Source organism: Solanum verrucosum, unplaced genomic scaffold (assembly GCF_900185275.1).
Source record: "Solanum verrucosum unplaced genomic scaffold, falcon-dt-bn FXZP01000101.1, whole genome shotgun sequence".
In the NCBI taxonomy this organism is placed as follows: Eukaryota; Viridiplantae; Streptophyta; class Magnoliopsida; order Solanales; family Solanaceae; genus Solanum; species Solanum verrucosum.
In genome coordinates this window covers 2,510,311-2,523,340 of record NW_026020111.1, presented here as the reverse complement: position 1 = coordinate 2,523,340, position 13,030 = coordinate 2,510,311, and the positions used below count along the sequence as shown (strand labels likewise).

Genomic DNA, 13,030 nt, shown 5'->3' with positions numbered 1-13,030 from the left:
ACGAGTGCTATATATTCACAATGAATAGAGTATTAGAGATCGATGGGCAAATCTGCCATAGCTTTGAAAGAAGAAAAATGACATCCAATTCCTTGTTAATAATAGGAATATATTTGGGCTCTGTTGTCAGAATTGGAATATAGTTGGAATTTCTGTTGGAATAATAATTTTAAGTTAGAATAGAAAACCAAATGTATTTAGGATTTGATATTTTTATAATTCAGGTCTAAATAGGATTTTTAACCAAAATAATGTAGGAATAGATTTTTTTTACTTAATAAATAAGATTTATTTACTCAATAGTTAAGTCTATAAATATTCTACTCCTACACCTCTTTTCAACATATCTTAAACCGTTTTTCTCTGCGCCAGGTGTGTTTTTTTTTCTTTCATGCTAGAGAAACAAGAATAACTAATAAATTTTAACTTCGAGATTATAAACATATGTTTTCTGGGTTGATATATGCATGATCTTGCGTTTTATCAATATATATGCATGATCTTGCGTTTTATCTTTTTGTTTTGTGGTTCATTTTTTTGACTGTCGTAAAATAATATTGTTTGTATGTTACAATAAGTGTTTGCTGTTTTGCATTGGTAATGTTGCTATTTTGGTCTCGATTGAAAATTGGATTAGCTTACATGTGGAATATTGTTTTGATTTGCAGAAAGAAGAAAATGGCTGGGGATATGAAGGTTTTGAACGCACTTGATTCAGCAAAAACACAATGGTATCACTTCACAGCAATCATAATAGCTGGTATGGGATTTTTTACTGATGCCTACGATCTCTTTTGCATATCTCTAGTCACTAAGTTGCTTGGACGTATTTACTACCATGTCGATGGCTCTTCAAAGCCTGGTTCACTACCTCCTAATGTTTCCGCTGCTATCAATGGTGTCGCCTTCTGTGGTACCATTGCGGGGCAACTCTTCTTTGGATGGATTGGTGACAAAATAGGAAGGAAGAAAGTCTATGGCATAACCCTTATGATCATGTGTATTTGTTCCATTGCTTCTGGCCTTTCTTTTGGTAGGGATCCTAAGACCGTCATGACCACCCTCTGCTTCTTTCGCTTCTGGCTTGGTTTTGGTATTGGTGGCAATTACCCCCTTTCTGCTACTATTATGTCTGAATATGCCAACAAAAAGACTAGGGGTGCCTTCATCGCTGCTGTTTTCGCTATGCAAGGATTTGGTATCCTCGGAGGTGGTATCTTTGCCATCATTATCTCTGCTGTATTCCAGGCTTGTTTCAAGGCGCCAGCCTATCAAGTGGATCCCCTTGGTTCAACCGTTCCTCAAGCTGATTACGTGTGGAGGATCATATTGATGGCTGGGTCACTTCCTGCTCTTCTCACTTACTACTGGAGGATGAAGATGCCTGAAACGGCTCGTTACACTGCTCTTGTAGCCAAGAATGTGAAACAGGCCACTGCAGATATGGAAAAGGTTATGCAGGTTGACATTGGGACAGAGCAAAAAGAGCCTGCTGTAAAGTCGGGCAATGAATTTGGTTTGTTCACGAAACAATTTCTTAGGCGACATGGACTTCACTTGCTTGGCACAGCTAGCACATGGTTTCTTCTTGATATTGCCTACTACAGCCAAAACTTGTTCCAAAAGGATATATTCAGTGCCATTGGATGGATTCCTGCTGCCAAGACTATGAATGCAATTGAAGAGGTTTACAAAATTGCACGGGCACAAACTCTTATCGCTCTCTGCAGTACCGTGCCTGGCTACTGGTTCACAGTGTTCCTCATTGACAGGATTGGCAGGTTTACCATTCAAGTTATTGGTTTCACAATGATGACAGTGTTCATGTTTGCTCTGGCCATTCCTTACCACCACTGGACTCTCCCTGGCCACCATATCGGGTTTGTGGTCCTCTATTCACTGACCTTCTTCTTTGCCAACTTTGGACCCAACGCCACTACATTTGTCGTGCCTGCTGAGATTTTCCCTGCTAGATTGCGGTCGACTTGCCATGGGATATCAGCTGCATGTGGAAAGTTAGGGGCAATGGTTGGTGCATTTGGATTCCTGTATTTGGCTCAACCACAAGACAAGACCAAGGCTGATGCAGGGTATCCTGCTGGAATTGGGGTTAGGAATTCACTTATTGTCCTTGGCGTAGTCAACCTTCTCGGATTATTTTTCACTTTCTTGGTTCCAGAATCCAAGGGGAAGTCACTGGAAGAGATGTCAAGGGAAAACGAAGACTCAACGGAGGAAGGAGCAGAAGTGGAGAATCATTCATCGGATAACAGGACAGTTCCCGTGTAAAAGTAGTTACTAATTTCATTTCTTTCCATTTTATCCTTCATATGTTCTGCAGAGGTTCTATGAAGCTATTAGTGTAGACATTCTGTGTAATTGCAGCAACTAGAGTTCCATATCATATATTGGATGCAGTATGTAAAAACTCTTCTCTTATTAACCTTTCTTCATTACTTCCTGCTCTATAATATATACTGAAGAGTGATTATATTAAAAAATTAGCTTTAAATAATTTCAAGATCAGTAGGTTCTCAGCATGAACAGTGACGAAACTAGGATTTTCGAGTACTTTTGGGAGCATTTGCAGTGAACCTTTTTTTGTGTCTACCAGATAAACACTAAGTGCAACAAAGCTTAGTAAGATAATTGGCCTCTAAATATGCCTAGATCGATGATAAACACTAACTAAATACTTCTGAAATATACTCTAAAGCAAGCAATCCATATGTGATAATAACTCTATTCCCTTATCTACTGTTTAGTATTGTAAGTTTATACATTAGATTGTTGATGTGTAACATTTAATTAGGTAATAACGTGATAAAATTACAATCTATTCAAATATTGTATTCATCAAAACAATGTAATACAATCAATACAATATGAAACATTATAAAACTACTTGTAACAACCATTCAAACAAGCTAGATTCAAACCTACGAACTAGGACTAGCATCGAACTAAGTGAGTCAAGTCCAAGCCTAATTGAGCCAAGCTCAATCAATCTTTGCCTAATTGAGTTGAAGTACCAACTCGTGTTCTTTTTAACTCTTCTTCTGAATATCAATATGTTGTGTTGGTATATACAAGAAATTACAGTTGAAAATATACACCAACAAGATAGTTGAAGCTTGTTCGATATTCTCAATGAACCCTTTGCCATAACTAGCAGATCGTTTACTTAATCCATCCTCGTCTTCATGATTTTCTTCCCTATAACAATGTTCGACTGCTATGTTCCTTTGGACAACCTTAGGTATGATTTCTTCAATGATTCTTTGGATTCTCCATGGTGATTTAATAATTTTATTGATCATTTCAACCACTAAAAGATAGTTCAATTCGACTTCTAAGACTTCAAATTGTTGATGAAGACATCATGATATACCAATTAAAGCTGCTTTGGCTTCACTGTAGTTATTAGTGAAAAATTTGTGGGAAATGCGAATGTCATACTATCTATAATTGGTCAACTGATGAGCTTATGGGTGGACTAAGAGCCCGTTTGGATTGACTTAAAAGTTGATCAAACCTACTTTTAAGTCAGTTTTTTACTTCTGGAAGTGTTTGACAAATATAAAAAATAACTTAAAATAAGTCAAAAATGACTTAAAATAAGTTACGAAGTGTTTGGCAAGGTAAAAAATGACTTAAAATAAGTCAAAAATGATTTAAAATAAGTAAGAAACCAAAAGTAGGTCTCCCCTACTTTTTATTTTTGGGAAAAGGGTCAAAAATGCCCTTTAACTATGCGAAAGGAACAAAAATGCCCCCCGTTTATAGTTTGGCTCAAAAATGCCCTTACCGTCAATACTTTGGTCCAGAAATGCCCTTATAGTTACAAAATGGGTCAAAAATGCCCTTTTCCGAATAAATATTTTTTTTTCTTTTTAAACACACCTTCTTCCTAATTAAAATATTATTAAAGAACACTATTCTTGTTTTCTTTTTTGTAAAATCACTTTAGCAAATAAAAATGTAGGAAATATTTTTCTTCTTCTTAATCTCATTATATCAATTAAAATAGAATAACTTCATGTACCATTTGGACATATAAGTTAGCTGTTTGTTGTGATTATCTTTTTTATTTTTTGATAGGACATAGTTAGCCTAAGCAGAGATGACTATACTCGCAAACCAGAGGATTTACTAAGTAAGGGTATGTATGGACCACCTTCAAGATAATAGGTCAAACAAAAAAATGGCAAGACAAAAATAGCATGCACTACCAGATGAGCATCCACGGGTGGTGGGTAATTTCCATCAATTGTGTCTATCCAGCTAAATATTAGGTTGTGGTAACCATAAGATTTTCCTGCCATGCTTCGTGCATATTCCCAAGCAGCAGTCTCGTTAAACTTGGCTCGGAGATCAGGGTGCAAAGGTAGCACTGCAATATGTGGATTGGTGTCAGCACTGCACCATTCTTTTGACCCTTTTCCCTATATTATATGTCCAAATGATACATGAAGTTATTCTATTTTAATTGATATAATGAGATTAAGAAGAAAAAAAATATTTCCTACATTTTTATTTGTTAAAGTGATTTTACAAAAAAGAAAACAAGAATAGTGTTCTTTAATAATATTTTAATTAGGAAGAAGGTGTGTTTAAAAAGAAAAAAAAAATTATTCGGAAAAGGGCATTTTTGACCAATTTTGTAACTATAGGGGCATTTCTAGACCAAAGTATTGACGGTAAGGGCATTTTTGAGCCAAACTATAAACGGGGGGCATTTTTGTTCCTTTCACATAGTTAAAGGGCATTTTTGACCCTTTTCCCTTTATTTTTTGACTTAAAAGTCATTTCAATTTGACTTTTTATTTTTGACTTAAAAACTACTTTTTTTAAGCCAATCCAAACGGGCTCTAAATCAAAACATCCTTGAAGGGATAAATTTTATTCAGTGCACACCTATATTTTATTTTAGTATAATGAATTACCTTCGTGAATTTTGTATTTTAATAGCTTCGACCCTCCTAAACATTGATGTGGCAAACAGCCTGATTGCACTCTCTTTTAGGTGCTGTTTATATCTAAAACTAGATGTGGAATGCCCGTGCAAGGAACCGGCCCAAGAAATTTAGATCGATCGCTTATCACTACAAATTTATACTTGTAAATAAAAAACTAAATTTCATTTCACGAGTCCAAAATGAAATTACAACTTGAAATTGGTCGAATAAAAAGTAAGGTCGAGAGAAGAATAAAATTATCATAGAAATATCTTTCTTTTTTCGACACTCCAAAAATGTTGTTGTACATGTATCTTATTGCAAAGACGACCAACACACACCGACCTGTATTTTATAGATCCCGAGCAACATAGCATAAAATGTCCTTGTGGCAAAGCAAGTATGTTCTATTTCTTCATGTTTTCTTGCTTTTAAGATTTCATTCCAAGCTTATAACGGGGAAAAATTTCAAGGATGTTTGAGAAGTTTCTAGCAGTCCTCTTCCTGGGGTTCGTGGTGTATGCTTATTGCGCAATGCAGCCTCTTCCTTCAAAATTTGTGGCACCCCCGATGGCCCTTTTGTTACATCACCTAGAATTAAACATTGCGATGGACGATACTTAGCTTACAAAGAACATGCTGTTGCCTTGAATATCATAGATTTTTCTAGTATAGTTTCTAGAATAGTTTAGTGTAGTATCTAGAATAATTATCATTAAGAAATATCTAGATATTCTAGAGCGAAGTTGCCTTGAAGAAATATCTAGATATTCTAGAGAGTTAGATATTTGTAGTAAAAGATATAATAGTCTAGATGTTGTAATATCTAGAACCATCCCACACAAGTATAAATAGGGGTGACCTTAGTCATTTGTATGTAACCCAAGAACAACCAAAACCTAAGAAAAACTCAAAATAAAAGAGTATTATTCCATAAACAAGTTCTCCTTTCTAGCTTCCTCTTCTTTAGTTGAATTCTCCGATCTTAGTTAACGATCTTAGGCTAGCAGAAAATTTTTCGATCTTAATTAACGATCTTGGGCTAGCAAAAGGTCTCCCTAATTATTCTTTTCTTCTGCTATTCTCTACATGGTATCAGAGTCATAGTCATACGTCTGGATTTTATTTCAAGATTAGGTTAGTGGTAGATTCAACTGGTTTGTCTATATGGATTTTAGCAGTCGTGTTAATGGACTGGGAATGGAGTTGTTGAATTAGTCCAGTCACAAGGTATGTAATCATACCTTGTGGGAGAGGATTTGTGGGATGTTGTTGACGGGAGTAACACAAGTCCTCTTGCTGGCGAATCATAAAATAGCAATACGTACAAGAAGTGGAAGCAAATTAATGCGAAGACGGAGTTCATTCTGAAGAGGACAATCTCCCCAATTTATTTGATCATATTATAAGGTGTAAATCATCTCATGAAATATGGAGGACCCTCGATCGTTTGTTCAACAAGAAGAATGAAGCTCAACTACAGATATTGGAGAATGAATTGGCTAACACCACTCAAGGTAATCTTTCTATCGCCGAGTATTTTTTAAAGATTAAGAACTTATTTTCTGAGATATGCTTATTGAATCCGGAGAAGGCTATTTCTGAAGCACGAATGAGACGAATAGTCATTCGTGGTTTGAAACTTGAATATATTCCATTTGTGACGTCAATTCAAGGATGGGCTCCACAACCATCCTTGGAGGAATTTGAGAATTTATTATCGTCACATGAGCTATTAGCCAAACAATTGGCTGGTGTATTTGTCGAAGGAGAAGGCAATGCCCTTGTAGCCGACAAGAGGAACTTTAAAGGAAAAGCAAGACATATATTGCACTCTGGATTATCAGGTGGTTCAAGCTCACCTGGAAAGAAGGAAGAACCTTCTAACTATTATGGTAAGACGCCTCCCAGATTCTATCGATGTGGTAATGTAGGACACATAAAAAGATATTGCCGAGCCAAGGAGAGTAAAATGGCTCAAAAGGTTGTTGAAGAAGAAGAAGAGTGGGGAAAGTGTTTAGTAGCTGAGGCTCGAGCAATAGATGTTATGGTTTCAATCAACCTTGAAAGAGATTGGATTGAGGATTCAAAATATAATGTAGTAGACCACGTGGAGAAGCAAGAAACTGATGTTATCGATATGAAGCAAGATACTCTTGAGGATGTTCCCAGTGGTGACAGGGTAGCTGCTATTAAAGAAATCAAAGAAGAAGATCTTGAACAGACAATATTTGAAACTACATGTGCTAATGACGACCTTTACAAAGAAAGCATTGAGGAAGATGTATTGGAAGCGGAAGTATATGGTCAATCATCTGCAATATCAAGGTCAACTAATGGCTCATAGCAAATTATGGAAGCAGATGGAGAAAGTAGAGATCAAATAGAAGAAGAAGCTGATATTAAAGTCTCATAGACAAAAAATGTGATTTTTGAAAGTTCTAAAGCTGCCAAAAAATCTATCGAGGAGATGATAAGAGAATATGGCAATGGATCATATGTTGGTGTTGAGACTTCACATGAAATTGATAGTGTTTCTCTGGATAATATAATTGTCGAAAAGTTAAGAGAAAGGGGGAGTTTGAAAACTCAACAAGGAGATAATCTGCATGGATCAATTCTCGATGAAGAATCTTTATCATTTGAAGAAGCAAGAGGAGTCCGAAAGATACTGTTGAGATTTTCACGAAGACGTGGCTCAAAGCTTCGTTTGAGTTCTTCCACAACAAGTATGGGGTAGTTTCCAAAAATCACTTTAAGGAGGAGTGTGAAAAATGATAAAGTTGATTTTTAGAATATCATAAATTTTTCTAGTATAGTTTCTAGAATAGTCTAGTGTAGTATCTAGAATAATTATTTAAAGAAATATCTAGATATTCTAGAGAAGTTGCCTTGAAGAAATATCTAGATATTCTAGAGAGTTAGATATTTGTAGTAAAAGATAGAACAGTGTAGATGTTGTAATATCTAGAATCATCCCACACAAGTATAAATAGGGGTGGCCTTAGTCATTTGTATGTAACCCAAGAACGACCAAATCCTAAGAACAACCCAAATAAAAGAGTCTTCTTCCATAAACAAGTTTTCTTTTCTAGATTCCTCTTCTTTGGTTGAATTCTCCGATAATAATTAACGATCTTGGGCTAGCAGAAGGTTTTCCGATCTTAATTAACGATCTTGGGCTAGCAGAAGGTCTCCCTGATTATACTTTTCTTCTGCTATTCTCTACAAGAAGAACATAAGATTATGTTAATCCATGGATATGGTTTTAATAGACACGATGTTGTTGTTGCAACTGGCCTCTCTCCGGTAGTTCTCATCAATTTACCTCAACTCTGTCTTCATTTCTTAATATCTCACACCAAATACTGAAACAACACGTAGCAAACATGCCACAGGATACTTGGGCAGTAGAATATTCTTGTTTGCAGGCAGTGCATAAGTTGTGTTTCTGGACAACACATTAAGTCAGAAGACAACATTAGAATCTACAACAATACAAAGAAAGTTAATAAACTAAATACTCCAATAGGAAAATGAAAATTCAATTTCAAAACCAAGCTAAAATAAGAACCTAACATATTAGTAGGGAACACACTATTCAGTTCCACCAGAAACATGTATTTAAGGACTTGAGTCTACAGGGAAAAAACAAGTATCATTTCCTCAAGTCTCAACTGTTGTTGTAGTATAAATTGATATCACACTTTAAAAATCTCATTATTAAATATTCACTCATAACATTACTTGCTTTAGATATTACATTGTTGTATACACATGAGAAACATTGTGTAGACTACCAAAGGTATAATCGCCAAAATTACATTCATGCGGAATTGTTAGGCCTAATTCATCATAAATCAACCTATTATACCACATGTATACATAGGTTGTGGCGACAATACTACTATCAACTATCAAAAGTGGAATCCCAATCCGAGAAAGTAATAAAATCATATCATATCATATCATATATATTACTAAAAGTGAGAACAAAAAAAGTTGAAAGTTGAAATACCATTTTGCCCCTACACTAGATTTAAATATTATAAATATTTAGTTAATTATGTTTAAATAGTAGTGATAATCAATTATTACATTGAGTAAATGGAGAGTTCATGTGTTCAAAGGAGGATTGTTTACTCTTCCAGATTTTAATGGATGTTCATTGCATATATTTAATATTCTTAAAGTAGTTCTCTTTTATCTATTTTGGCCCTTTGAAACCTTCAAATAGTATTTAATTTAAAACATTAAGATGTCTTTTGGTATATTCCTCTATTTTATCTATATAAATTCATCTTTTTTGTTTCATGAAACTTACATCCAAAATTATCCTTTCCATTTTATAGTTAAAGTAGTGAAGCGCATCAACATCTAAAGTATATGATATATCTACCTTAGTCTGATTATATATCACTTTACGAAAATAAAGTGATTTTTCTATTTGATTCATGCTGTAGTTTGACTCGATGGAGTAGATTTTTGAATTTTGATTGGATATGAGAGAAGGTGTCGACAAAAAATTGGAAAATTATGTACCGATTTTGTATTTCTTTTTTCATTTATATAATGTTATGATTAAAGTCTTAAGAAGGATACGTATGCTATTTTTTTATATTTCTTTATTAGCCTTCTTAATTTAATTTTTTATAAATTATTATCATAACATTTATTTGAGATTGTTGCATTTTAGTACTCATTACACGCATATTTTCATTGAATTTTAATCGTTCTAACGAATTTATAACATATTACATGAGACACACGTGCGTTGCACGTGTCCAGAAACTAGTATTACTAAAAGTGGGAAGCAACTATCTTCAATGTTAGATTACAATTTTACCCTTATACTTAATCAAAATGTAATAAATACAACATCTAATCTAATTAAATAATAGTAAAAATGTATTATCTTTTCAAAATTAATATACATAAATGTAAAATCACTAAATTATCCACACAAAAAAGAGAGGGCATTCTTTGACATGCATATTCCAACTAAAAAGATAATGATACTTATTATATTTCCAGTCAAATTAATGAAATATTACGGAAATTCATGGGGTGAGAAATGAGGTGAATGTATCTATAATAATAAAAAATAATGATATTTATTATTGCTTGGAATATGTATCTTTGTAAATATTATTTTGTGTTGTTTCTGTTCAAAGTAGAATATTAGTGTGAGGTGAATGTATTCAGATAAATAAAAATGGAGAAAAATAAAACGAGTGTTTAAAGTTAGATTACAATTTCTCTCTTATATTTAATTAAAATAAAATACCTAATCTAATTGAAATAGTAGTAATTGTATTTAAATTTACATGAGATTTGTGAATCTGCAGATATTTAAAAGTCCAATTTAAATGTAGCCCTTAATGATTTACCCATTAATCAAATTTAAGTGTGCTCTATTCATTGCTCAATAGTTTGGAGAATAGGAAGAGTTGCATTGAATAATTAAATGTAGACTAATCAAATAGGAGAAATAAATAGTTTGGAGAATAGAAATAGTTGCATTGAATAATTAAATGTAGACTGATGAAAGAAAAGGTTCAAAGAATGCAAATTGAAAAATTATATATATATATATATATATATATATATAAGAGAACCCTAGACCCGCCTACGTGGCATCACCACAAACCTAGATTCCCTTTTAATTTGTTTATTTTCAATATTAGCCTTCCCCTTTCCCGAAAAGTTCTGACTTTTATGTAAAGTTATGACTTTTATGAATAGTTGCGATTTTTTATGATAAGTTGTGACTTTTATGAAAAATTGTGACTTTTATGAAAGGTTGTGACCTTTCCGAAGGGTTGCAATTTTTCCAAATAGTTTTGACCTTTCCAATAAGACATAATATACATTTGTTCACACTACCATTTGTTGTCTATAAATAGAGGAATTTCCTCTCAGTTTAAAATAATGAAAATTCTGAACTACTTTTTCATCTTCTACACAATTAAATATTCATGTACTTTGCTTCTGTTGAGTGACTCACTGACACCATTGTTTTTGTATCAATACACTGGTGAATAGAACCGTTCTATCCTAAGAGAATCTATTCCTTTAAACATCGGGTACTAGAGGGGAATAATCTCCATTAGGGGACATTGTGCATTCAGTGGGCTCAAGTTTTTCCTTTCTGTTTCACTCTATTGTTATAAATCCTGGTATATTTTTTTACAGTCATTAATTTATGTTTATGTTATTATGGATAAACGATAACATATTATTTTCATTTTTCTTTACATTATTAATGTTCGTTACTACGTAATCTTGTATGTAAGATAATATATTGTTTTAGTTTTAAGGACGGATAGGTTTTAAGTATTGATTTATAAATTTCGTGATATTAAATTCCCGCGCGAAGCGCGGGTAATTTTACTAGTAGCTATAAAAAGGTAAGAAAAGATTCTTGAATTCTTACTCACCATTTTTATAGAGGCTCTTGCATAATTTTAATTTATTAATTAATTACATCTTCTTTTTTGTTCTTGAAGAGAAAGCAACAATTTGAGAGGATGAGAAGTAACTAGAGTTATTGGCGTCTAGAGTTTGATTAGTCAGTGACATCAACTTCACTAAACAAAGTTCAACACAAATTTATTGTAAAGCACAATGTTTATGTATCATTGTATATGAAAGTTTAGACACATATTATTATTCCGACATGTAATATTTTAATTTTGAGCAATTTTCACATATAGCAAACACAAAATTCATATTTGTATGCTATAGCAAAGTTTGCATAATTGCGCTCCATAGCAAACATATATATGTATAATTTGTTATACATATACAAAAAAAACCAGTTGTATAATTCGCTATACATATTGATACGCTCAAATTACACCTCCTTTCAGAAGCATAAGCGATCGTTATCAAGTAAAGAACCCAACTTGTAGGTTGGGATTGATCCCACGAGGAAAATGGTTTAGACTTTACTTTTAACCAACAATTATATTCGATTAGTCAAATTATTTCCAGAAACAGGTACTAAAAAGGGGGGTTGTGCTTGTGTAAAACAAATAGTAAGACTTAATAATGTAATCAATAATTAAATTCAACTTTGGTTGTTATCAAGATAAGAGAAATAACTAGGGTACGCGTGTTTCCCATAATCTCATAACGCAGTAATCCTAGTAATAGCAATCCTTTTCTAGTGTATTACATGCAAAGTGATAAGTTCGGTATCTCTAAATCCTTGGTCCGGCATCTAGAGAATTTCACCCCGCACCTTGGTCCGGCTACGTGTGTATAATTTACTAACCCTTACCTTTACCTCATAGTAGACATCATAATCGATGTTTGGCTTAGTTATTACTTCGCACCAATCGACACTAGCCTATTAGATAGTATCACACTAAATCTATGTTGATAATTCTTTTCTTGTTAATTACCTCCTTGGTCCGGCAAGTAGTAACAAGGCGAGTTCTAACGTTGGCCACCGTTAAAAAGACTTCTAAACGAAAGAATTATCAATGCATGCAAAATACTAGTCAAGAATTGCTTATTTACTATTCATACTTTGTTAATCGATCATGGTTCCCACAACCCTAGTTGTGGATTTAGTTACTCATATTAGCAAGAACACAATTCATAATCGTAGATGGAGAAATCATGAACTTACGTCAAGAGAATAGTAAACCCAAAAAATTAACTTGAATTGCAAAGCCAAAATCTTCAAAACGAACTTGGGAAATCAATAATTGCTAGGGTTGCAAATTAATCTCCAAAGTTACAAAGCAAAAATAGAATAATAGTGTCTAACCCCCAAAAACGAGGTTTACATGTCCTATTTATAGAAAACAAATCCTAAATAAAAAAGGAAACAAATTAAGGAAAGTTTTGTTCAGGTACGTGTCTTCGATCCACGAGACTGACTTACGGACCGTCGATTGATCTACGGTCCGTAAGTCCCTTCCGTCACTCGGGACTTAGAAAATATTTCAGCATCCAACAATCAGCTTCTCTGAAGCAAACGACGGACCAGCAGCACGGATCGTAGATCGACCCACGGTCCGTCAATCCCTTCCGTAGCTCCATACTTAGCATCTTCAAAA

The 13,030-nt window shown here is 33.8% G+C and overlaps 1 protein-coding gene across 1 annotated transcript; it reads left to right on the top strand.

Annotated features, from left to right (window-relative positions):
* Window positions 1-678: 678 nt before the first annotated feature.
* On the top strand, window positions 679-2,289 carry LOC125825431 (probable inorganic phosphate transporter 1-7). The gene has a single exon (XM_049504776.1). It carries the CDS (start codon window positions 679-681, stop codon window positions 2,287-2,289), a length of 1,611 nt encoding a protein of 536 aa, XP_049360733.1.
* Window positions 2,290-13,030: the final 10,741 nt, after the last annotated feature.

What these genes read in the sequence shown, in the direction of transcription:
- LOC125825431 (XM_049504776.1), top strand. Translation starts at nt 679, where the DNA reads ATGGCTGGGGATATGAAGGTTTTGAACGCACTTGATTCAGCAAAAACA.